Raw genomic sequence first — 27601 nt, forward strand, 5'->3', positions numbered from 1 at the left:
GTACACAGGAAGGTAATCATAGCACACTGCAGACAGGAACTTAAGCTACACGGTTGAACAGCACTGCAGACCTGTAGTGCAACAGTTAATATAGACTTCCTGGGATGGCCTGGGTGGGGCCATACAGGAAGGAGAGGTGATAAAAAGGAAACCAGAACAGAGTCAGGCCTCTAATGAACAGATGGAGACAGGTAAGCTGCCAGACTTTATTGCATATCCATGACACTAATAATGTTGTCCAGGAGGGCTATTTAACCACTTAAGACCCGGACCTTTAGGCAGCTAAAGTTTTTGTAATTCGGCACTGCGTCGCTTTAACTGACAATTGTGCGGTCGTGTGACGTGGCTCCCAAACAAAATTGGCATCCTTTTTTTCCCACAAATATAGCTTTCTTTTTGTAGTATTTGATCACATCTGCGTTTTTTTTGCGCTATAAACAAAAATAGAGCGACGTTTATTAATTGGTTTGCGCAAAATTTATAGCGTTTACAAAAAAGAGGATAGTTTTATTGCATTTTTTTTTTTTTTTCTACTAATGGTGGCGATCAGCGATTTTTTTCATGACTGCGACATTATGGTGGACACTTCGGACAATTTTGACACATTTTTACTGTGAAAATGACAGTTGCAGTTTGGGAGTTAACCACAAGGGGGCGCTGATGGGGTTATGTATGACCTCATTTGTGTTTCTAACTGTAGGGGGGTGTGGCTGTAGGTGTGATGTCATCGATTGTGGTTCCCTATAAAAGGGAAACACGATCAATGACAGCGCCACAGTGAAGAACGGGAAAGCTGTGTTTACACACAGCTCTCCCCCCGTTCTTCAGTTCCGGGGGACCGATCATGGGACTCCAGCGGCGATCGGGTCTGCGAGTCCCGCGGCCACGGTCACAGAGCTTCGGGCCGGGTCGCGTGCACGCTCCCACAGCGCGCGACCCCAAGGTTCGGCTTAAAGCGGAGGTTCACCCATAGCGCACACTTTTTAGCCTTAGATTCCTGCTCGTTTTGTCTAGGGGAATCGGCTATTGGTTTTAAAATATGATCCGTACTTACCCGTTTACGAGATGCATCCTCTCCGTCGCTTCCGGGTATGGGCTGCGGGACTGGGCGTTCCTTCTTGATTGACAGTCTTCCGAGAGGCTTCCGACGGTCGCATCCATCGTGTCACGATTTTCCGAAAGAAGCCGAACGTCGGTGCGCAGGCGCAGTATAGAGCCGCACCGACGTTCGGCTTCCTTCGGCTACGAGTGACGCGATGGATGCGACCGTCGGAAGCCTCTCGGAAGACTGTCAATCAAGAAGGAACGCCCGCTCCCGAAGACCCATACCCGGAAGCGACGGAAGAAGATGCAGCTCGAAAACGGGTAAGTACGGATCATATTTTAAAACCAATAGCCGATTCCCCTAGACAAAACGAGCAGGAATCTAAGGGGAAAATAGAAACAAAAACCGAATTGGGTGAACTTCCGCTTTAAAGAGCCACGTACATGTACATGGATGTGCCCAGCCATGCCATTCTGCTGACGTATATCGGCGTGAATGGGTCCTTTAGTGGTTAAGCCTGCCTGTCACATACAGTCCCCGCTGTCTGCTCTATAGTGTTTGTGTACCTAAAACCTGATCTGTGATTTGACCTGTGAAAGACCCCGGCTTACCTGTGACTATTCCAGCCATCCGTCTGCACCTGATCCTTGGCCTGTTCTGACTATTCTTCTGCCTGCACCTCTGTACCTTTGCTGACCGCCTGATAACCGACCTGGCCTGTCTGACCATCCTGTCTGCTCCTGGTTCCAGTCCAATCTTCTCCAGTCTGCTGCACGGTTCCTGTCTGGTTCTGGTTCCTCTTCAAGCTGTTCCAGTCCGCTGAACTGTGCCTGTCTGTTCCTGGTAGCGGTCCAGTGTTCCAGCTCCTGTCTGCCAAACCTGTCTGCTGCTTCAGCTCCTGTTTCCCAGTTCCTGAGGAGTTCCCGGGTGTCTGGACTACCCCTATCTCTGTTGATCCTGCCAGGCACTCGTACCACTCCTCACTCCTGTGCCTTCTGTTTTTTTACAGGGGCCGCGAGTGGGAGTCTTAGGGGGGGCCTCCCTCTGCTATATTGGGCTCACCACCATCAGGTACGTGACAGTGTCTGGCCTAGGGAAAGATTTCAGTGGAGGAAGGACCGCTAGAATCACTTATGCCTCCTGGGTGCCTTTTGCTGCCACACTGCCTTTCAGTCTTCCAGTCAGATTCTGTCGGGCATCACAATCCTCCTACGAGTCCGCTATAATACTGGGACTGTGTAATACATGTCCTGCTGTGAGGGACTGCTGTACTGGGGTTTGGCCGTGATATACAGGCCCTTTGGCCACCTTGTTGGAACTTTGTGGCACACCTCAGCCACCATGTGCATTTACTCCATTTTGGGCACTATCCATCTAGCTCCTCTTACAACTTGGCGTAGTTGGCAGGATATACCAAGAACAGCATCTGTCAAAGTAGTGGGGAGTGTTCTCAGGTGTAGTACAGACTCTATGCACAGGTGGCGCTGTTTCGGTAGCCACCAAACTGAGAGGAGGGAGGATAAGGAGGAACTTTAGCTCTTTTACTGGATTTCCAGCATTGACACCAGATGTGGCGTTGGTATATAGGGTCACACTTAGCACAGTGTAGCTACCCCACCATATATTTACTTAGTGACTGCCCCCCCCCCCCCGGTTCAGTTCGCACCAGAGCTTGCGAACAGGCAAAAAATTTGTTCGGACACGCGAACACCTTTAAAGTCTATGGGACACGAACATGAAAACATTTAAAAAGTTTTAAAAACTGCAGTTTTTTCAGGAGCAGTGATTATAATAATGCTTAAAGTCAAACAATAAAAGTGAAATATTCCTTTGAATTTCGTACCTGGGGGGTGTCTGTAAAGTCTGCCTGTAAAGTAGCGCATTTTTCCCGTGTTTAGAACTGTCCCTGCATAAAATGAAATTTCTAAAGGAAAAAAGTCATTTAAAACTACTTGCGACTATAATGTAATGTCTGGTCCCGGCAATACAGATAAAAGTCATTGAAAAAATGGCATGGGCTCCCCCCTCTCCAGTCCATTACCAGGCCCTTTGGGTCTGGTATGAATATTAAGGGAAACCCTGAACCAAAATTAAAAAAAAATTAGTGGGGGCCCCTCCAAATTCCATACCAGGCCTATAGTCTGCTCTTGTCTTTTTTAAAATTGTTGACACTTTTTTGGGTGAAATTGTAGTGGTACAATGTACCCAGGTTACCAATTCACATAGGGGGGTCGGGATCTGGGGGTACCCCCAGTTAAAGGGGTCTTCCAGATTCCGATAAGCCCCCCGCCCGCAGACCCCACAACCACCGGGCAAGGGTTGTGGGGATGAGGCCCTTGTCCCCATCAACATGGGGACAAGGTGCTTTGGGGTGACTCCAAAGCACCCCCCATGTTGAGGGCATGTGGCCTTATACTGTTCAGGAGGTGGGGGGCGCTCTCTCATCCCCCTCTTTTCCTGCGGCCTGCCAGGTTCACGCTCGAATTAGGGTCTGGTATGGATTTTTGGGGGGGACCCCCACACCATTATTTTTGATTTTGGTGTGGGGTTCCCCTTAAAATCCATACCAGACCTGAAGGGCCTGGTATGGATTTTGGAGGGGACCCCCACACCATTTTTTTTTTATTTGGCACAGGGTTCCCCTTAATATCCATACCAGACCTGAAGGGCCAATAATAGAAATTTGCAGCGAACACCCCAAATTGTTCGCTGTTTGGCGAACATCAGGCTCATCCCTATCTAAGGGAAAAGGCTCTACTAGTCTCCAATGGGTGTAGTCACCTACTGGTTAGCTCCTCAGCTTACCCTCTACCACCACTCACTGCTCCCTATATTCCTCCCTTCTCTTAAGACAGTCTCTGCTTCTTAGGTCAATGTCCATTCATAGTGTGATTGAAGTAAAAGTAAAGATGGTAGACAATTGATCAACAGCAACCTCTTTTTTTTTCTCTCCTAATAATCCAGTTTTTCAACACAGGAGCATGTATAAACAGGAAGATCCTACCATAGACTCTGCGGCCAGGTGCTCGCGATTCAGCGTGTCTCAGAGTGACTCACTAAAGAGCTGGATGAACTGCATTTGGGAGTATCTCTATTGTTTCTGGCATTGAAGAACTTCTATTGCATCTTTCACCTGGTAGGCTAGAAAAAAAATTACTCTCGACCAAAGGCAAGAAAATCTTCTTTCTAGTTCACTAAAAGCCTTTCTTCTTAAAGACCCCCCATATTCAAGTGACAAGATCCCACCTGAAGGCCAACTTCACCGATCAGGGAGAGGACAGCTTGCTGCTAGGTGGCTTCACATGCACTCCTAAAGTCCTCATACACCCCTGTTCTCTTGATATCTGGCTATTGGGTAGGGGTACAATGATAGTTGACAGACATAGTAGGTAAGGGTACAATGATCGTGGACAGAGATAATAGGTAAGGGTGCAATAATAGTGGACAAAGATAGTAGGTAAGTGTACAATGATAGTAAATAAAGATAGTAGGTAAGGGTACAATGATTGTGGACAGAGACAGAAGGTAAGAGTACAATGATAGTGGACAGAGATAGAAGGTAAGGGTACAATGATGGTGGACAGAGATAGAAGGTAAGGGTACAATGATAGTGGACAGAGATAGTAGGTAAGTGTACAATGATAGAAAACAGAGATAGTAGGTAGGGTACAATGATAGTAGACAGAAATAGAAGTTAAGTGTACAATGATAGTGAACAGAGATAGTAGGTGAGGGTGAAATAATAGTGGACAGAGATAGTAGGTAAGGGTGCAATGCTACTAGACAGAGATAGTAGGTAAGGGTACAATGCTAGTTGACAGAGATAGAAGGTAAGGGTACAATGAGTGGGCAGAGATCGTAGGTAAGAGTACAATGCTAGTAGACAGAGATAATAGGTAAGGGTACAATGATAGTGGACAGAGTTAGTAGGTAAGGGTACAATGATAGTAGACAGAGATAGTAGGTAAGAGTACAATGCTAGTAGACAGAGATAGAAGGTAAGAGTACAATGCTAGTAGACAAAGATAGAAGGTAAGAGTACAATGCTAGTAGACAGAGATAGTAGGTAAGGGTACAATGCTAGTAGACAGAGATAGAAGGTGAGGGTACAATGATAGTAGACAGAGATAGTAGGTAAGGGTACAATGATAGTGGACAGAGATAGTAGGTAAGGGTACAATGATAGTGGACAGAGATAGAAGGTAAGGGTGCAATGATAGTAGACAGAGATAGTAGGTAAGGGTACAATGATAGTAGACAGAGATAGAAGGTAAGGGTACAATGATAGTGGACAGAGATAGAAGGTAAGGGTGCAATGATAGTAGACAGAGATAGTAGGTAAGGGTACAATGATAGTAGACAGAGATAGAAGGTAAGGGTACAATGATAGTGGACAGAGATAGAAGGTAAGGGTGCAATGATAGTAGACAGAGATAGTAGGTAAGGGTACAATGATAGTAGACAGAGATAGAAGGTAAGGGTACAATGATAGTAGACAGAGATAGAAGGTAAGGGTACAATGATAGTGGACAGAGATAGAAGGTAAGGGTGCAATGATAGTAGACAGAGATAGAAGGTAAGGGTACAATGATAGTAGACAGAGATAGACGGTAAGGGTACAATGATAGTAGACAGAGATAGAAGGTAAGGGTACAATGATAGTAGACAGAGATAGAAGGTAAGGGTACAATGATAGTAGCCAGAGATAGAAGGTAAGGGTACAATGATAGTAGACAGAGATAGTAGGTAAGGGTACAATGATAGTAGACAGAGATAGAAGGTAAGGGTACAATGATAGTAGACAGAGATCGAAGGTAAGGGTACAATGATAGTGGACAGAGATAGAAGGTAAGGGTGCAATGATAGTAGACAGAGATAGAAGGTAAGGGTACAATGATAGTGGACAGAGATAGAAGGTAAGGGTACTATTATAGTGGACAGAGATAGTAGGTAATGATAGTAGACAGATATTATTGTAGAATAAGCCCAGATTCCGCCTCCATCACTGCTCACCCCTCCCTTCCATAAAAAGAGGAGTTGTGTCAGCAGTCCTATCACACCTGTCCTACCTGCAGCTGCTACATCCCTAGCACACTGCACTCACCTCTACCTGCAGGGCATCGGTGTCACAAGGCTTCCCTGGATAGAAGGAACATTGGTACAGAGGCACTGAGAAGAGCTCATGTAACCTTGGAGGAGCTGAAAGAAAACCAGGAGGACACCTTCCGTCGTCTCTTTGAATCTGGACCTTCTGAATGGTAAGTTTGTGTTTTCTTTTAGACAAAGTGGTGTCAACATTACTAGAGACTCGTGGCCAAAAGTTTTGAGAATGACACAAATATTTGTTTTTACAAAGTTTGCTGCTAAACTGCTTTTAGATCTTTGTTTCAGTTGTTTCTGTGATGTAGTGAAATATAATTCCACGCACTTCATACGTTTCAAAGGCTTTTATCGACAATTACATGACATTTATGCAGAGAGTCAGTATTTGCAGTGTTGGCCCTTCTTTTTCAGGACCTCTGCAATTCCACTGGGCATGCTCTCAATCAACTTCTGGGCCAATCCCTGACTGATAGCAACCCATTCTTTCATAATCACTTCTTGGGCCAGATTCACGTAGCTCAGCGGATCTATAGATCCGCTCGTTCTACGTGAATTAAGATCCGCTCCCGCAAGTTTAGGAGGCAAGTGACTAATTCACAAACCACTTACCTCCAAACTTGCGACGGCGGATCCAAAATCCCCCGGCGGAATTCAAATTCTGCGGCTACGGGAGTGTAGTATTTAAATCAGGCGCGGTCCCGCGCCGATTTAAATGCGCAGGCGCCGTCCGCAAAATTTCCCAGCGTGCATTGCTCCCACTGACGTCGCTAGGACGTCAGTGGTTGCGACGCTTACGTAAACGACGTCCGTCCGTATTCGAGAACGACTTACGCAAACGACGTTAAAAAATGTAAATTTGACGCGGGAACGTCGGCTATACTTAACATTGGCTGTGCCTGATAAAAGAAAGGGTAAGTATACGACGGAAAACCGATACGGAAACGACGTAAGAACACTGCGACGGGTCCGCGTACGTTCGTGAATTTGCGTATCTCGCTGATTTACATATTATTTATCGTAAATCAGCGGGAACGCCCCCCGTAGCCATTTTTAAATTGAAAAAAAGATCCGACAGTGTAACACAGTGTGACACTGTCAGATCTAGCCCTATCTATGTGTATGTGATTCTATGAATGAGGCGCATAGATAGGACCAGTGTAAGTCAGAGATACGATGGGGGATCTGTAGATATCTGGAGAAAATACACCGTCGTATCTCTTTGTGAATCTGGCCCCTTGGAGTTTGTCAGAATTAGTGGGTTTTTGTTTGTCCCCCCCGGGTGCCTCTTGAGGATTGACCACAAGTTCTCAATGGGATTAAGATCTGGGGAGTTTCCAGGCCATGGACCCAAAATGTCAACGTTTTGGTCCCCGAGCCACTTAGTTATCACTTTTGCCTTATGGCACGGCGCTCCATCGTGCTGGAAAATGCATTGTTCTTCACCAAACTGTTGTTGGATTGTTGGAAGAAGTTGCTGTTGGAGGTGTTTTGGTCCCATTCTTCATTCATGGCAAATTGTGAGTGAGCCCCCCACTCCCTTGGATGAGAAGCAACCCCACACATGAATGGTCTCAGGATGCTTTACTGTTGGCTAACACAGGACTGATGGTAGCGCTCACCTTTTCTTCTCCGGACAAGCCTTTTTCCTGATGCCCCAAACAATCGGAAAGAGGCTTCATCAGAGAATATGACTTTGCCCCCCCAGTCCTCAGCAGTCCATTCACCATATTTTCTGCAGAAGATCAATCTGTCCCTGATGTTTTTTTGGAGAGAAGTGGCTTCTTTGCTGCCCTTCTTGACACCAGGCCATCTTCCAAAAGTCTTAGCCTCACTGTGCGTGCCGATCATGCGATCACACCTGCCTGCTGCCATTCCTGAGCAAGCTCTGCACTGGTGGCACTCCGATCCCGCAGCTCTCCGATCACACCTGCCTGCTGCCATTCCTGAGCAAGCTCTGCACTGGTGGCACTCCGATCCCGCAGCTCTCCGATCACACCTGCCTGCTGCCATTCCTGAGCAAGCTCTGCACTGGTGGCACTCCGATCCCGCAGCTCTCCGATCACACCTGCCTGCTGCCATTCCCGAGCAAGCTCTGCACTGGTGGCACTCCGATCCCGCAGCTCTCCGATCACAGCTGCCTGCTGCCATTCCTGAGCAAGCTCTGCACTGGTGGAACTCCGATCCCGCAGCTCTCCGATCACACCTGCCTGCTGCCATTCCTGAGCAAGCTCTGCACTGGCGGCACTCCGATCCCACAGCTCTCCGATCACACCTGCCTGCTGCCATTCCTGAGCAAGCTCTGCACTGGCGGCACTCCGATCCCACAGCTCTCCGATCACACCTGCCTGCTGCCATTCCTGAGCAAGCTCTGCACTGGTGGCACTCCGATCCCGCAGCTCTCCGATCACACCTGCCTGCTGCCATTCCTGAGCAAGCTCTGCACTGGTGGCACTCCGATCCCACAGCTCTCCGATCACACCTGCCTGCTGCCATTCCTGAGCAAGCTCTGCACTGGTGGCACTCCGATCCCACAGCTCTCCGATCACACCTGCCTGCTGCCATTCCTGAGCAAGCTCTGCACTGGTGGCACTCCGATCCCGCAGCTCTCCGATCACACCTGCCTGCTGCCATTCCTGAGCAAGCTCTGCACTGGCGGCACTCCGATCCCACAGCTCTCCGATCACACCTGCCTGCTGCCATTCCTGAGCAAGCTCTGCACTGGTGGCCCTCCGATCCCGCAGCTCTCCGATCACAGCTGCCTGCTGCCATTCCCGAGCAAGCTCTGCACTGGTGGCACTCTGATCCCGCAGCTCTCCGATCACACCTGCCTGCTGCCATTCCTGAGCAAGCTCTGCACTGGTGGCCCTCCGATCCCGCAGCTCTCCGATCACACCTGCCTGCTGCCATTCCTGAGCAAGCTCTGCACTGGTGGCACTCCGATCCCACAGCTCTCCGATCACACCTACCTGCTGCCATTCCTGAGCAAGCTCTGCACTGGTGGCACTCCGATCCCGCAGCTCTCCGATCACACCTGCCTGCTGCCATTCCTGAGCAAGCTCTGCACTGGTGGCACTCTGATCCCGCAGCTCTCCGATCACACCTGCCTGCTGCCATTCCTGAGCAAGCTCTGCACTGGTGGCACTCCGATCCCGCAGCTCTCCGATCACACCTGCCTGCTGCCATTCCTGAGCAAGCTCTGCACTGGTGGCACTCTGATCCCGCAGCTCTCCGATCACACCTGCCTGCTGCCATTCCCGAGCAAGCTCTGCACTGGTGGCACTCCGATCCCGCAGCTCTCCGATCACACCTGCCTGCTGCCATTCCTGAGCAAGCTCTGCACTGGTGGCCCTCCGATCCCGCAGCTCTCCCTACACCTGCCTGCTGCCATTCCTGAGCAAGCTCTGCACTGGTGGCACTCCGATCCCACAGCTCTCCGATCACACCTCCCTGCTGCCATTCCTGAGCAAGCTCTGCACTGGTGGCACTCCGATCCCACAGCTCTCCGATCACACCCGCCTGCTGCCATTCCTGAGCAAGCTCTGCACTGGTGGCACTCCGATCCCGCAGCTCTCCGATCACACCTCCCTGCTGCCATTCCTGAGCAAGCTCTGCACTGGTGGCACTCTGATCCCGCAGCTCTCCGATCACACCTGCCTGCTGCCATTCCTGAGCAAGCTCTGCACTGGTGGCCCTCCGATCCCGCAGCTCTCCCTACACCTGCCTGCTGCCATTCCTGAGCAAGCTCTGCACTGGTGGCACTCCGATCCCGCAGCTCTCCGATCACACCTGCCTGCTGCCATTCCTGAGCAAGCTCTGCACTGGCGGCACTCCGATCCCGCAGCTCTCCGATCACACCTGCCTGCTGCCATTCCTGAGCAAGCTCTGCACTGGTGGCACTCCGATCCCGCAGCTCTCCGATCACACCTTCTTGCTGCCATTCCTGAGCAAGCTCTGCACTGGTGGCACTCCGATCCCACAGCTCTCCGATCACACCTGCCTGCTGCCATTCCTGAGCAAGCTCTGCACTGGTGGCACTCCGATCCCGCAGCTCTCCGATCACACCTGCCTGCTGCCATTCCTGAGCAAGCTCTGCACTGGTGGCACTCTGATCCCGCAGCTCTCCGATCACACCTGCCTGCTGCCATTCCTGAGCAAGCTCTGCACTGGTGGCACTCTGATCCCGCAGCTCTCCGATCACACCTGCCTGCTGCCATTCCTGAGCAAGCTCTGCACTGGTGGCCCTCCGATCCCGCAGCTCTCCGATCACACCTGCCTGCTGCCATTCCTGAGCAAGCTCTGCACTGGTGGCACTCCGATCCCGCAGCTCTCCGATCACACCCGCCTGCTGCCATTCCTGAGCAAGCTCTGCACTGGTGGCACTCCGATCCCGCAGCTCTCCGATCACACCCGCCTGCTGCCATTCCTGAGCAAGCTCTGCACTGGTGGCACTCCGATCCCGCAGCTCTCCGATCACACCCACCTGCTGCCATTCCTGAGCAAGCTCTGCACTGGTGGCCCTCCGATCCCGCAGCTCTCCGATCATACCTGCCTGCTGCCATTCCCGAGCAAGCTCTGCCCTGGTGGCACTCCGATCCCGCAGCTCTCCGATCACACCTACCTGCTGCCATTCCTGAGCAAGCTCTGCACTGGTGGCACTCCGATCCCGCAGCTCTCCGATCACACCCGCCTGCTGCCATTCCTGAGCAAGCTCTGCACTGGTGGCACTCCGATCCCGCAGCTCTCCGATCACACCTACCTGCTGCCATTCCCGAGCAAGCTCTGCACTGGTGGCACTCCGATCCCGCAGCTGAATCCTCTTTAGGAGACGGTCCTGGCGCTTGTTGGACTTTCTTGGGCACCCTGAAGCCTTCTTCACAAATGCAGTTGAAATTTTTTTTATGGGATTAGTTAATTTTCATGGCAAAGAGGAACTTTGCCGGTGACCTCGGGACTGGACAGGGACGACTGGGATGATGTCTGGGGGGCGGCTTTCCTGGCCTTAGTTTCCTCTAGAGACAGACTTATACACTATAAGTTTCTACATAGGGTGTACCTGACCCCTGCTAGACTGGCTAGAATGTTCAGAGGTCAGGGATCAACCTGCTGGCGGTGCTCCATGCCTGCTGCCGATTTCATACATGTTTTTTGGGAATGCACACAGATTCAGACATACTGACAGGAAGTGGTGGATTGTATCCGGTCGGTCACCACCATCTCGGTCCCCATGACTGTGGAGGTGTGTCTGTTACTGTTGGTTGAACCCCTGGCTACGACCAGGGCTATAAGAACCCTTCTCATTCTCGTTCTCTTCTACGCCAAGAAAATAATTATTCTCTCATGGAAGAGTTCCTCTGCCCCCACGGTATCAGCCTGGAAAGTCTTAGTCAACAAAGCCATCCCATTCTACAAAGCCACATACTTGAGCAGAGGAGCATTGACCAAGTTCGATAAGGTCTGGGGGGGTTGGATGGCCTCCACGGATACGGTATCAGACTAAACCAATTTGACGAAGAGGTGTAGTATTTAGCGGCTGCAGTGGTAGAGGAATCCTGTAGGAGGGAATCGTAGAAACATTTGCCCTACGCGCGTGGGGGTGACTGTTCAATTTTGCAGAGGGGCATGTGGTAATCTGTTGATATGGATGGGTTTCTTGGGTGGGAATGAGACCGTATATCATTTGGTTTTTGCACTGGAGCTGGGTGTGGGCGGAAGAGCCTTATGTATATTGTATGGGGGGGATTGGTTATGCTCTAACTTCATTTTGCTTCTATTCATCCTAGTCCGTTCAGTGAATATGGACGGTCTCCAATGCGAGCATTTCTGTTCCCCCATTCCTTCCCCCTCCCCCCCCCCTTTTTTTTTTCTTTCCCCCCTAATTTTGTTAGGTTTTAGTTTTGTACACCGGTCTCTGTGTTTCAACCGGTCAATGTTGGTCATGTATGTGGCCTGTTAATGTATGTGTGTTTTGAAAACTCAATAAAAACAATTTTACAAAAAAAAAAGAGGAACTTTGCAATTAATTGCAATTCGTCTGATCACTCTTCATAACATTCCGGAGTATATGCAATTTCCCATCTCGCAGACTTTGTGAAAATTAGTATTTGTGTCATTCTCAAAACTTTTGACCCACGGCTGTAGACTGTCCGTTTTGGAGCTTCAGGTTTAGCATTTCACCTTTTTGCTTTATTTATTTTTTCTGTACTATCTGGTCTTTCCTTATTATGTTAACTGACGCATTAGTCACCCACAGGGAAGTGTGCCAAATGCTTCAACAATATTCAAATACAGCCGGCCCTTTGTGTAAATCTCAGCTTACGTCCTCATAGAAGCAAAGCTTTGCTTCCTCACTTCCCTCTTTCGTGAAACATATGGGGCCAGATTCACGTAGCGCAGCGGATCTATAGATCCGCTCGATCTACGTGAATTAAGATCCGCTCCCGCAAGTTTAGGAGGCAAGTGGCTAATTCACAAACCACTTACCTCCAAACTTGCGACGGCGGATCCTAAATCCCCCAGCGGAATTCAAATTCCGCGGCTAGGGAAGTGTCATATTTAAATCAGGCGCGTTCCCGCGCCGATTTAAATGCGCAGGCGCCGTCCGCGAAATTTCCCGGCGTGCATTGCTCCCACTGACGTCGCTAGGACGTCAGTGGTTGCGACGCTTACGTAAACGACGTCCGTCCGTATTCGAGAACGACTTACGCAAACGACGTTAAAAAATTTAAATTCGACGCGGGAACGTCGGCTATACTTAACATTGGCTGCGCCTGATAAAAGAAAGGGTAAGTATACGACGGAAAACCGCTACGGAAACGACGTAAGAACACTGCGACAGGTCCGCGTACGTTCGTGAATTTGCGTATCTCGCTGATTTACATATTATTTATCGTAAATCAGCGGGAACGCCCCCGGCGCCATTTTTAAATTTAAAAAAAGATCCGACAGTGTAACACAGTGTAACACTGTCAGATCTTAGCCCTATCTATGCGTATGTGATTCTATGAACCAGGCGCATAGATAGGACCAGTGTAAGTCAGAGATACGATGGTGTATCTGTAGATTCACCGTCGTATCTCTTTGTGAATCTGGCCCATGGTATTTTATAGACATGTGCACAGAAAAAAATGTATTTTTTTTTTGTTCTGTTTCGTATCGTTCCTTAGGTTCGTTCCCGTTCGTTTTTCGTACGACAAGATTTTTTCGTATTCCGATCGTTTCATATTTTCGTTACCGTTTTATTTTCTTACATGCGGGATGGTTCGTTATTCTGTTTAATTCATGTTCGTTACTTGTTAGACAATAATTTTTGTGAATTTTCGTCAATGATTTGCATTCTGTGTTTTGGATTCCTTTTTCTGTTCGTGCTCGTGTTCGTGTTCTGTTCGTGTTTTCGGTCGTGTGTTCGTGTGACATCTATGACAATTTGTTGTGGATGTCATGTGGGCATGCGACTGAAGATACGAACAGAAAAAGGATTTTCGTCATTTTGTACTTTCGTAAATATATCGCCGGATTCGCGGCACTTAACAACAAAAACGATCGTTTTCCGTTCGTTCTCAGAAAATTTGTTTGTTTTTAAACTCCATCAGAAAACCATTTTTGGGTTCAAAAGTCTGGCCAACTGATCTCCCTTCAGATGAAAATCCACAGAAAAGTTTATTTGGCTTTACTGTACTACTCAGCACAAAAGAGAAGCTGCTTCACTAACTAACTACACTCACTGCCCATTCAAAAAAAACGAATCTGTGGCAAGGGATTTGCATTTTGTGTTTTGGGTCCTTTTTCTTTTGGTGTTTTCGGTCGTGTGTTCGTGTGACATCTGTGGCAAAAGATTTGCATTCTGTTGAATCCAAAATACGAACAGAAAAAATACAGGGGGCCATATTCTTAAACAAGTTACGTAGGCGTATCAACAGATACGCCTACGTAAGTCCCTTTCCTATGTTTAAGTGTATTCTCAAACTGAGATACACTTAAACATGCCTAAGATACACCAGCCTGCGCCGTTGTATCTTAGGCTGCAATATTTACGCTGACCGCTAGGTGGCGGTCAGCGTAGAATATGCAAATGACTACTCACGCCGATTCTCGAACGTACGCTTGCCCGCCGTAGTGTTTTAACGTCGTTTCCGTAAGCGATACGCGGCGTAAAGATAAAGATGCCCCCTAGGTGGCGTACTCAATGTTAAGTATGGCCGTCGATCCCGCGTCGAAATTTCAAAATTGAACGTCATTTACGTAAGTCGTCCGTGAATGGCGCTGGACGCCATTTACGTTACAGTCAAAACAAATGACGTCCGTGAGACGTCATTTAGCGCAATGCAAGTCGGGTAATTTACCCGACGGAGCATGCGCATTACGATCGGCGCGGGAGCGCGCCTAATTTAAATGATCCACGCCCCCTGCCTGGATCATTTGAATTAGGATGGCTTACACGGGTGGACTTTACGCGATGCCGCCGCAAGTTCACAGGTAAGTGGTTTGGGAATCCGGCACTTGCCACTTAAACTTGCGGCGGCGTAACGTAAAGTACATACGTTCCGCCGCCTGAAATGTATCAGAATATGGCCCAGGGGGTCTTTTGTTGTGGATGTCGTGTGAGCATGCGAATGGGGATGCGGACAGGGAAAGAATTCAAACAAAATGCAGAGTGCGGGTCTTTTGTTGTGGATGTCATATGAGAATACGACTGAGGCCCCATACACACGGGAGGATTTATCCGCGGATACGGTCCAGCGGACCGTTTCCGCGGATAAATCCTCTCGAGGATTTCAGCAGATTTCTCTGCGATGGAGTGTACTCACCATCGCATTGAAATCCGCGCCGAAATCCTCTGGCGATGACGTGTCGCCGCGATTATGACGCGGCGACGTGCGCGACGCTGTCATATAAGGAATTCCACGCATGCGTCGAATCATTACGACGCATGCGGGGGATCCCTTTCGGACGGATGGATCCGGTGAGTCTGTACAGACCAGCGGATCCATCTGTTGGGATGGATTCCAGCAGATGGATTTGTTTAGCATGTCAGCGAATATCCGATCTGCTGGAATCCATCCCAGGGGAGATTTATCCGCGGAAAAAGATCCGCTGGCGTGTACACACCATAGGATCTATCCGCTGAAACCCATTTGCTGGGATTTATCTGCGGATGGATTCTATGGTGTGTACGGGGCCTGAGGGTGCGAACAGAGAAGGGATTCAAACAAGATACAGAGTGCAAATCTTTTGTTGTGGATGTCGTGTGGACATGCGGCTGAGGATACGAGCAGAGAGGGGATTCAAACAAAATACAGAGTGCAAATCTTTTGTTGTGGATGTCGTGTGGACATGCGGCTGAGGATACGAGCAGAGAGGGGATTCAAACAAAATACAGAATGCAAATCTTTTGTTGTAGGTGTCATGTGGACATGCGGCTGAGGATACGAGCAGAGAGGGGATTCAAACAGGATACAGAATGCAAATCTTTTGTTATAGATGTCATTCTCGTTCTTTTGCCGTTTTAGTTTTGTCGTATTTTCGTCAGATCGTTCGTTCGTATTTGCGGTTGTTCGTTATGCGGCTCATTCGTAATCCCGTCGTTTTCGTATTTTGGTGCTTTAATTTTTTCGTATGTACACATTATTCTGCGGGTACGAAAATGAACATTTTCGCACGAAAATAACATTCGTACGAACGGGAATGCACATATCTAGTATTTTAGTCTAACATGTTTTCTATTGTATGTGGTCTCTTTGCATTGCCTCCATTATCTCCCCTCTAACAGAAGTTACACTCGTAGAGCTGTAGATATTGTAGATATCGCGTACACGCGATCGGACATTCCGACAACAAAACCGTGGATTTTTTTTTCAGACGGATGTTGGCTCAAACTTCTCTTGCATACACACGGTCGCACAAATGTTGTCGGGAATTTCAATCGCCGAGAACGCGGCCACGTACAACACATACAACGGCACTATAAAAGGGAAGTTCAATACCAAGTGCGCCACCCTTTGGGCTCCTTCTGCTAATCTCGTATTAGTAGAAGTTTGGTGAGAGACCTCTCGCGCTTTTCAGCCCGTTACAGCGTGACGAATATGCTATCTCCATTACGAACGCAAGTTTTACCAGACCGAGGGCTTCAGTCTCGTACTTGATTCAGAGCATGCGTGGAATTTTGTGCGTCAGGAATTGTCCACACACGATCGGAATTTATGAGAACGGATTTTGTTGTCGGAAAATTGGAGAGCCAGCTCTCCAATTTTTGTTGTCGGAAATTCCGACAGCAAATGTCCGATGGAGGCTACACGCGGTTGGAAATTTCCGACAACAAGCTCCCATCGAACATTTGTTGTCGGAAATTCCGAGCGTGTGTACGCACCATTTGAACGTCTTTAAAACATAGACAGCACCGATGTTAACATCCATTGGTACCAAGCCAGTCCTTGCTGGGTCTTTAAAAATTTGAAACAATGGCCCAGATTCAAGAAGCAATTGCGCCTGTGTAACCATAGGTTACATAGCGCAATTGCTTACTTGCTCCGGCGTAGCGAATGCTCCTGATTCAGGAACCTCGTTACGCCGACTGCAGCCTAAAATCTGCGTGGCATAAGGCTCTTAGGCTGCATTCTTGCGATGGCCGCTAGGTGGCGTTCCCATTGTGCTCAGTGTATAGTATGCAAATTGCATACTAACACCGATTCACAACGTTGCGCGAGCCCTGCGTACGCAAGTTACGTCATTTCCGTACGGCGTGTTTAGCGTAAGGCTGCCCCTTCTAATAGTAGGGGCAGCCGTCGTTCACGCGTCGCGAAATTTGAATTTCACGTCGTTTGCGTAAGTGATTCGTGAATGGCGCTGGACGCCATTCACGTTCACTTGGAAGCAAATGACGTCCTTGCGACGTCATTTGCCGCAATGCACGTCGGGAAAGTTTCCCGACGGAGCATGCGCTCTACGCTCGGCGCGGGAGCGCGCCTAATTTAAATGATTCCCGCCCCCTACGGGATCATTTACATTAGGCGCCCTTACGCAGGGCAAGTTTACACAGCGCACACGCAATTTACGGAGCTACTCCGTGAATCGCAGGTAGCGCAGGAAATTTGCGGGGGCGCAGGGCAAAAACGCTGCCCTGCGCCTCCGTAAAAAAGGGGCAAATCTACCTGAATCTGGGCCAATGGCTTTTGCCACGTACACACGATTGGAAATTCCGACAAGAAAACTCCAATGTGAGCTTTTGGTCCGAAATTATGACCGTGTGTAGGCTCCATCGGACTTTTGCTGTCGGAAATTTCAGCCAACAAAAGATTGAGAGCAGGTTCTCAAATTTTCTGGGAAATTACATTCGCCTGTAGCAGTTCCGACGAGCAAAATTCCAACACATGCTCGGAAACTATTCGACGCATGCTCGGAAGCATTGAACTTAATTTTCTAGACTCGTTGTAGTGTTGTAAGTCACCGCGTTCCTGACGGTCGAAAGTTCCGAGAACTTTTATGTGACCGTGTGTATGCAAGCCAAGCTTGAGCGCAAACTCCGTCGGAAAAACCATCCAAGGTTTTTCCGTCGGAAAATCCGATTGCGTGTTCACGGCATCAGATATAACTCAACTCAACTCTTTTAGAACTCATGGGTGAAAATCGAGTCCTTTATTCAAATTTTGTTTGTCTTGTTGTTCCTGGAACATAATAAATGTTGGGCCATTGAGCCACGGAGGTTCCTTGTGTGAATACCGTTCCCATATTGTACATCAGCACCACCACACTCTCTTTGTAGCTCTATAAAGTGTTACAGAACATGTGAGTTCTATGGAAATGGGAGGAAGAAGAAACACCAGCTCACTCCTTATGCCTCGTACACGCGATCGGAATTTCCGATGGGAAAAGTCAGACGGAATTCTTTCATCGGATATTCCGACCGTGTGTATGCCCCGTCGGACTTTTTCCGTCAGAAATTCCAATGGAGTTAGAAATAGAACATTTTCTCTTTTTTTCCCCGACGAAAAAAATTCTATTGGAAATTTCGTTCCTCTGTATGGAACTCCGATGGAGAAAAAACATGCATGCTCGGAAACAATTCGACGCATGCTCGGAAGCATTGAACTTAATTTTTCTGGGCTCGTCGTAGTGTTGTACGTCACCGTGTTTTTGACGGTCGGAATTTGGTGGGTCCGTGTGTATGCAAGGCATCTTGAACGGTAATTCCGTCGGAAAAACCCATCAGAGGGCCAGATTCAGGTAGATCCACGCAATATTTGCGTGGGCAAAGGGCAACGATTTTTGCTCTGCGCCCACGCAAATATTTTGATATGCCCGCGATTCACGGAGCAGTAGCTCCGTAAATTGCGCGGGCGCTATGCTAAATAGCCGGGCGTAAGGGCGCCTAATGTAAATGATCCCGCCGGGTGCGGGAATCATTTAAATTAGGCGCGCTCCCGCGCCGAGCGAACAGCGCATGCTCCGTCGGGAAACTTTCCCGACGTGCATTGCGGCAAATGACGTCGCAAGGACGTCATTTGCTTCTAAGTGAACGTGAATGGCGTCCAGCGCCATTCACGATTCACTTACGTAAACGACGTGAAATTTAAATTTCACGAGCGGGAAGGGCGGCTATACTTTAGCATTGGCTGCCCCTGCTACAGCAGGAGCAACCTTGCGCTAAAGTCGCCGTACGGAAACTCCGTACCTTGCGTGCGCAGGGCCCGCGCAACTTTTGTGAATCGGTGGTAGTATGCAATTTGCATACTATACGCCGATCACAATGGCCGCGCCCCCTAGCGGACAACGCAAGAATGCAGCCTGAGATATGAAGGCATAAGGAGGCTTATGTCTGTCATATCCTAGGCTGCAGTCCGCGTAGCGATGTTCCTGAATCAGGGGCATTCGCTACGCGGGAGCAAAACAGCTATTGCGCCGCGCAACCTATGGTTGCGCGGGCGCAATAGCTTCTTGAATCTGGCCCAGAGTTTATTCCAACGGAAACTCCGATCGTGTGTACAGGGCATGACATTATAATAATTCTTAGAAATGTTGCTCACTTCCTTCTATCCATTTGCCCAGGACACTGATGAACCCTGCCCTAGAATCTTTTTAATATGGAGCAACTTATTAAATTCCTCGTTGTCATTGTTGTTGTTGTGTAATTCCTTGTGTGACACACCCACCAAGGAAAAATCATATTCAAATCCTTCAGTTCTCCTGATCTGTTCATTGTTGCTTTGTAGCATTTTGTCTTGTTGGTGACAGGGGGCTCAGTGGCCCTTTAGTTCCATATGGTGGGGTACAGGTCCTTCCCAAATTTTCTAGGACTCGCCTAGTAGAAGGATAGCCTTGGAGTGATTGGGGGTAACTCTGAATTGGGGGGGGGGGGCAATCAATCTGGAGGTGGAGGAACAAATGTGCAGTAACGCACTGAAATATACTGCGATAAACGTGCAATAATGCACTGAAATTTAATGAGTTAAACAGGCAGTAACGCACTGAAATATACTGCGTTAAATTGCAGTAACGCACTGAAATGTACTGCGTTAAATTGCAGTAATGCACTGAAATAAACTGCGTTAAACGCACAGTAACACGCGGAAATATACTGCGTTAAATGTGCAGTAACGCACTGAAAATGTAATGCATTAAATGTGCAGTAATGCACTGAAATAAACTGCTTTAAACGCACAGTAACACGCGGAAATATACTGCGTTAAATGTGCACTAATGCACTGAAATATACTGCGTTAAATGTGCAGTAACACACTGAAATATACAGGGCCGGATTCAGATAGGTTAGCGGATCTTTAGATCCGCGTAACCTATCTGATTTACGATCCGCCGGCGCAAGTTTTTGAGGCAAGTGCTTAATTCAGAAAGCACTTACCTCAAAACTTGCGGCGGCGTATAGTAAATCCCCCGGCGGAATTCAAATTCAGCGGCTAGGGAGCATCTACAATTTAAATCAGACGCGTCCCTGCGCCGATCGAACAGCGCATGCGCCGTCTGCGAATTTTCCCAGCGTGCATTGCTCCAAATGACGTCGCTAGGACGTCATTGGTTTCGGCGTGAGCGTAACTTGCGTCCAGCTCTTTTCTGAATCGACTTACGCAAACAACGTAAAAATTCAAAACTCGGAGCGGGAACGACGGCCATACTTAACATCGGATATCCCTCACATAGCAGGGGTAACTATACGCCGGAAAAAGCCAAACGCAAGTGACGTAAAAAAAAAAGCGACGGGTGGGCGTTCGTTTCTGAATCGGCGGAAATCCTCATTTGCATATTCGTTGCGTGTAAAAAACGAAACGCCATCTAGCGGCCGGCCTGGAATTGCAGCCTAAGATCCGACGGGCGATAGCATCATTTCCTGTCATTTTGATTGGAGGATACACGTTTGTGAAGAAACCAATGTGTTGGGTCTATGCTTTTTTTTGTTACCCATTTTTCATTAAATTCTGGTGGAAAAATATTTTATACTATTTTTGGCATTTATCTCTTATTTGGGGTACACGATCTGATGTCACGGTTAGATTGAGAGACCCCAATATCTCCCCCGCTGAGTTTTTGCTGGGTGGAAATTTTTGCTGGTATAGAAACTTTTTTTCCATCGAAAAAATTGAGAACCAGCTCTCAGTCTTTTGTTGACGGTAATTCCGACACAAAAAGTCAGATGGAGCCTACACACGGTTGGAATTTCCGTCAAAATGCTCACATCGAACTTTTCTTGGCGGAATTTCCAATCGTGTACGCGGGCATAAGAGCTATGGGCGGAAGGGACGTGTTGACGTCCTTTCCGCCCTTCAATGGTATGGAGACGGGTGGGGGCCATCTTCCCCTCACTCGTATCCATACCCAGTAGGAGAAGGACCTGATCGCATCCGCCGCTAATGGCGGCTCCAGTAAGCGGCGGAGGGCATGGGAGAGCGGCGGGAGGGGGTACCCTCTCCCACTGCCGATAACGGTGATCTTGCAATGAATCCGCCACAGAGACCACCATTATCGCAAACCAGACCACCGCCTGAAGAGATGGATACCTGGGTAATGGCAGCAGCTGCTGCCATAACTGAGATATGCGTCTTCAAAGTGCCGACATATATAGGAGTTCGGCGGTCCGGAAGTGGTTAAGCCAAAATTATGCAGTGGAACCTCGGATTACGAGCATAGTTGGTTCCAGGAGAATGCTCGTAATCCAAAGTACTCGCATATCAAAGCGAGTTTCCCCATTGAAGTCAGTGGAAACTAAAATAATTTGTTCCGCATTGACTTCAATGGGATGCAATACCGCATGCGGCCAGAGGCGGGGGGCGCCGGATAGCCTCGGAAAAGGCCGAAAAGGCCCCAGGACACTTCGGCTGACCTCGGCAAACCTCGGAAAGACTTCCTACCCGAGATTTGCCGAGGTCAGCCGTGCTGTCCTCAGGGCTTTCCATGCATTTCCGAACGGCTGCGATCGGCGACGCTCAGCTCTTCTCGGCTCTGGCGTCCCCCCACCTCAGGCCAAGAGAGGTACTGCACACCACTTTGGCCTGAATCGCAAACTGAGACACAATTTTTTTAAATACAGCGCTCGTATTGCGAAACGCTCGTTAACCGCATTACTCGCAATCCGAGGTTCCACTGTACCTAAAACATTTGTTAATTAACACGAGAAATTAATGTTTCTAAAAGAGCATCACCAAAACCAATCTTCTTAAAACCAGCAGCCACTGGATCCACCATTGGAGACTCTTTAGGGCAGGAGAAGACTGTGGCTACTACTTACCCTCCATGCAGAATGTTAGTGGAGCTCCTTTGCATACACTGTCGCTCACTTTGGATTGCCTGCATATGCTATTGTATGCCATGTGAACAAGAGTACAGATTTCATCGTATCATGGCTGTGAGTGTAAGGACGTGAGGGTGGAAGGACCAGAGACAACATCAGTACCCAGGGGGAGTTAAATCTTATGCCTTGTACACACAACCAGTTTTCCCGTCGGGAAAACTGCCAAGACAGCTTTTGGCCAGAAAAACTAGCCTTGTGTATGCTCCATGGTAGTTTTCCCGACAGGAAAACTGCCGGGAATCTTGGTGGGAAAAATGAGAACATGTTTCCTTTTTTCCCGGCCTAGATTCCCGGCGGTTTTTAAACTGGCAGTTTACCTATGGGGAAAGCCTGCAGGGGCAGGGATGGACTGGCCATTGGGACTACCAGGAGTTTCCTGGTGGGCCGATGGCTCAGTGGGCCAGCTTCAATGACAGCGGACAGAAGATCAGGAGAGGAATGCAAAAGCATGTAGGGGACCAGAGAAGCAGAGGGGTTACCAATTGAGCACAGGAGCAGCAGAGGAACAGAGAAGCATGTAGGGGAACAGAGAAACATGTGGGGGACCAGAGGAGCATGGGGCAGAGAAGCATGTGGGGGAACAGAGAAGCATGTGGGGGACCAGAGAAGCATGTGGGGGACCTGAGAAGCAGGGGGTACCAGTTGAGCATAGGGGGGGGACCAGAGAAGCACAGGGTTACAGAGGAGCATGGGGGGGAGGACGGAGAAGCATGTGGGGAAACAGAGAAGCAGGCGAGGACCTGGAGGAGCAGGGGGGGATGACAGAGGAGCATGGGGAGGACCAGAAGGAGCACGGGGGAGGGGACAGACAGCTGACTCAACAGCTATGGCCTGGGAGTTTCTCACTTCTGCCTAATCTTGTCCTATTAGGGGAGGCACCAAACTGATTCTTTGACCCGGGTGAAATAATGTCTAGCTTCCCCACTGGTACTGCCTATAAGAGTACCAGTACCAGCCGTTCTACTCTAATAAAGTAGAACGTCTAGTAAAGGGGGAGCGGGTGCTTGGATGATCATCGGGGTTGGCCGGCCGGGGGGGCGGCTTTGTCTGGCTGCCATGGAAGAGACCTGTCAAAGTGGGCCAGTCTGGATGAAGTCCAGGGCCAAATTTGTTTCCCAGTCCAGCCTTGTGCGGGGGAGCATACACACGGCCGGGATTCCCGATCAAAGCTCTCATGGCAGTTTTCCTGTCAAGAAACCCGGCCATGTGTAGGGGGAAAGACTGCCCTCAGGTAAAAAGTCAGCCGGGAAACCCATACGTGCGTATGAGGCTTTAGATTGTCATCACTCTATAAATAAAGGCAGAACTTCTCTGGAAACCAGGAGCAGAACAAACCTTTCTGGTTTGTTGCTATTTGGGCACCAGCCACACCTGATGCCGGGAAATTTACCCAAACACAGAGGGGTGCGGGCCAGACGTTAAGCTTCCAACGAATTCTATTTATTGTATATGTTACGTAACCATTCCAAACATTAACCAACACAATTCAAACACCAATAATATCCCAACTCTGCTCCACGGGCCCCTCATTCCAGCTAATCCAGTTCATATGATACACAACCTTTTCAAAACATAAGAAAAACAATTCATAAATAAAGATGGGCCGAATGACCTCCTGTTCAGGTTCGTGGCAGAACTTTCGAACTTTGCAAATGTTCGGAAACCAAATAAGGAACCCAATTGATGTCTATGGGACCCTGATCTTGAAAAAGTGCATATTTTGAAGGCTTATATGAAGGTAATTGGTCATAAAAACAATATGGGGGCCTGGGTACTGCCCTGGGGGACATGTATCAACGGAAAAAAAGTTTGTAAAAAAACATAATTTATTTAAACGAGCAGTGATTTGCTGATGCTTAACGTGAAACCATAAAGATTAGATATAACAATAAAAATGAAAAATTCCTTTAAATATAGTGCCTGGGGGGTCCCCTTAGTCTACATGTAAAGTGGCACATCTGTACTGTGTATATAAGCTGCTGCAGCAATAATTGCATTTATAAAGGCCAAAAAAATAGATTTTCCCTGCCAGCTTTCTTAATTTTATAAACAACAAGGGCTTGCGGAGCCAGCCTGTATGATGAGGCCACAATGTAGTGCACTCAGAACAAGAGTAGAGATTTTTTGGATAAACTCTGGTGTCTCTTTCGCAGGCTTTGGATAAAAGTAACAGGGGCAGAAAAATTGGTCTTTGGGTGTCGGTGGCGCCTTCACACCGTAACCCTATTGAGGTACTTTTGATGAAAGCAAGAATTGGCCTTGCTGTCAAAAATTGCAATGATATGCACCTGTCAAACAGGTGTGGAAAAATTGGCCCTTGGATGTTAATTGTGCCCATGAAAACTACGCACTGAAATTTACTGCATTAAACGTGCAGTAATACACTGAAATATACTGCATTAAATGTGCAGTAATACACTGAAATATACTGCGTTAAATGTGCAGTAATACACTGAAATATACTGCATTAAATGTGCAGTAATACACTGAAATATACTGCATTAAATGTGCAGTAATACACTGAAATATACTGCGTTAAACGTGCAGTAATACACTGAAATATACTGCATTAAATGTGCAGTAATACACTGAAATATACTGCGTTAAATGTGCAGTAATACACTGAAATATACTGCGTTAAACGTGCAGTAATACACTGAAATATACTGCGTTAAACGTGCAGTAATACACTGAAATATACTGCGTTAAATGTGCAGTAATACACTGAAATATACTGCATGAACCACTTAAGGACCCCTACCGACGATATACGTCGGCAGAATGGCACGGCTGGGCACAATCACATACCTGTACGTGTCCCTTTAAGGCCCAGCCGTGGGGTCGCGACCCGGTCCGAAGCTCCGTGACCACGCCCGCGTGCCTGATCACCGCCGATGTCCCGCGATCGTTTACCGGAGCTGAAGAACGGGGAGAGGTGAGTGTAAACACACCTTCCCCATTCTTCATTGTGGCAGTGTCAGTGACCGTCTGTTCCCTGATATAGGGAAAGACGATCATTGACATCACACGTCAAGCCCCGCCCCCTACAGTTAGAAACACATATGAGGTCACAGCGCCCTAGTGGTTAACTTCTAAACTGCAATTGTCATTTTCACAGTAATCAGTGCATTTTTATAGCACTTTTCGCTGTGAAAATTACAATGGTCCCAAAAATGTGTCAAAATTGTCCGATGTGTCCGCCATAATGTCGCAGTCATGAAAAAAAATCGCTGATCGCCGCCATTAGTAGTAAAAAAATATTAATAAAAATACAATAAAACTATCCCCTATTATGTAAACGCTATAAATTTTGCGCAAACCAATCGAAACCAAACGCTTATTGCAATTTTTTTTACCAACAATAGGTAGAAGAATACGTATCGGCCTAAACTGAGGAAAAAAATAACTTTTTTTTATATATTTTTGGGGGGTATTTATTATAACAAAAAGTAAAAAATATTGAATTATTTTCAAAATTGTCGCTCTATTTTTGTTTATAGCGCAAAAAATAAACACCGCAGAGGTGATCAAATGCCACCAAAAGAAATCTCTATTTGTGAGAAAAAAAGGACGCCAATTTTGTTTGGGAGCCACGTCGCACGACCGCGCAATTGTCAGTTAAAGCGACGCAGTGCCGAATCGCAAAAAGGGGCAAGGTCCATGTACAGTAATGCACTGAAATATACTGTGTTAAATGTGCAGTAACATACTGAAAAATACTGCGTTAAACATGTGGTAACGCACTGAAATGTAATGTGTTAAATATTAGATATATATATGTGTATTAATTTTCGTCCGAATTTTGGGCATTTCCGTTATCGTTTCAACAAACGAAAACAAACGCGCAGGATCCAAAATTCGAAAGATCCAACAAAAAAAAATGCTTAATTTTTGTTTTTGTTGCTGCAACAGTTCGATATAGATAGGAGATTCAACATGACGCTGACAATAGCAATCTGTGTCTATCGAATCTGTGGTCGAATGTGCCGAACCCATAACTCTATTTGTCCAAGATTATTTTACATAGAGAGAGGAAAGATTCGACATAGAGAGGAAAGATTCGACAATATAGAGACAGTGGGGTAGATTCAGATAGATTAGCGGATCTTTAGATCCGCGTAATCTATCTGATTTACGATCCGCCGGCGCAAGTTTTTGAGGCAAGTGCTGTATTCAGAAAGCACTTGCCTCTAAAGTTGCGCCGGCGGATCGTAAATCCCCCGGCGGAATTCAAATTCCGCGGCTAGGGGGAGTTTTCTATTTAAATCAGGTGTGTCCCCGCGCCGATTGAACTGCGCATGCCCCGCCGGCTAAATTTCCCAGCCTGCATTGCTCCAAATGACGTCACAAGGACGTCATTGGTTTCGACGTGAACGTAAATTACGTCCATCCGTATTCGCGACCGACTTACGCAAACGACGTAAAAAAAAAAAAATTCGACCCGGGAACGACGGCCATACTTAACATAGGATACGCCGCATATAGCAGGGGTAACTATGCGCCGGAAAAAGCCGAACGCAAACGACATAAGAAAAAAGCGCCGGGCGGGCGTTCGTTTCTGAATCGGCGGAACTGCTCATGTGCATATTCCTCGCGTACAAAAAACGAAACGCCACCTAGCGGCCGGCCTGGAATTGCAGCCTAAGATCCGACGGTGTAAGTCACTTACACCCGTCGGATCTTAGGGAGATCTATGCGTAACCTGATTCTATGAATCAGGCGCATAGATACGACGGACGGAACTCAGAGATACAACGGCGTATCAGGAGATACGCCGTTGTATCTCTATCTGAATCTGGGCCAGTGTTGGGGTAGACCATTCGACATGAACGACAAAGATTCGACGAAGCAGCGAAAAACAAACAAACGTTGAATCTGTCATTGAAGGCTTATGGTGTCTGTCGAATGTTCTAAGAAGATTCGACAAGCAGCTAAACTGTACGACGCCGCGATCGTACATTTCCGGTCAAATGCTCCTCCCATAGGCTATAGAAGAATTCTAATGTTGGTTTACTAGTAATAATAATTTATAAATATAATTATTACTAGTGTCATACAACATTAGAATTCTTCTATAGCTTGTGGGCGGAACATTAGACCGAAAATGTACAATCGCGGCGTCGTACAGTTTAGTTGCTTGTCAAATCTTCTTAGAAAATCCGACAGACACCATAAGCCTTCAATGACAGATTCAGGGATGGAGGCCTATGGTAGTTTATCATATGCCTCATGTAAAGTCCCAACCTTATCCCCCCTTTGTTTCAGGAGTGGAATAAAAGTGTCTCCACAGATCTACCACTGACAGTTAATCATGCATTGTCATTATTTGACTAGCTGACCCAGGTTGATGTGGTCCGCTTTTGGTTTGGTAGGCATGATTAGTTCCACTCTTGTATTTCTTTTGTTTTTTTCCAGTGCTCTTTTTTGCTAGACCAGCTATAGGTAGGGGTGTGGTCAGGTGATCACCTGCCCCCTATCTATTGATTAGCACACCTGTGCTCCTACTGAGGAGACTTTAAAATTCATAGTTAGGACTGCAGTACACAGAGTGCCTTGACGGGGCCTGCAGCTTACACAGGTATTTGCAAATGCGTGCAACCAAACCTCTGTTGTTAATGCATTCAGCTAGACAGGTCAATTTGGTTTGTTGCCTTTTTGGTTGG

The 27601-nt window shown here is 47.8% G+C and overlaps 1 protein-coding gene across 1 annotated transcript in view; it reads left to right on the forward strand.

Annotated features, from left to right (window-relative positions):
• Positions 1-6093: 6093 nt before the first annotated feature.
• The window catches only part of LOC120933810 (activated CDC42 kinase 1-like), a 47653-nt gene continuing 26145 nt past the window's right edge, over positions 6094-27601 (forward strand). The window contains exon 1 of the mRNA XM_040347208.1: positions 6094-6303. Coding sequence (XP_040203142.1) covers positions 6301-6303 — 3 coding nt within the window. The 5' untranslated portion in view covers positions 6094-6300. The remainder of the gene's footprint in view (positions 6304-27601) is intronic.

The sequence above is a fragment of the Rana temporaria genome, chromosome 3, assembly GCF_905171775.1.
Source record: "Rana temporaria chromosome 3, aRanTem1.1, whole genome shotgun sequence".
NCBI classification, from domain to species: Eukaryota; Metazoa; Chordata; class Amphibia; order Anura; family Ranidae; genus Rana; species Rana temporaria.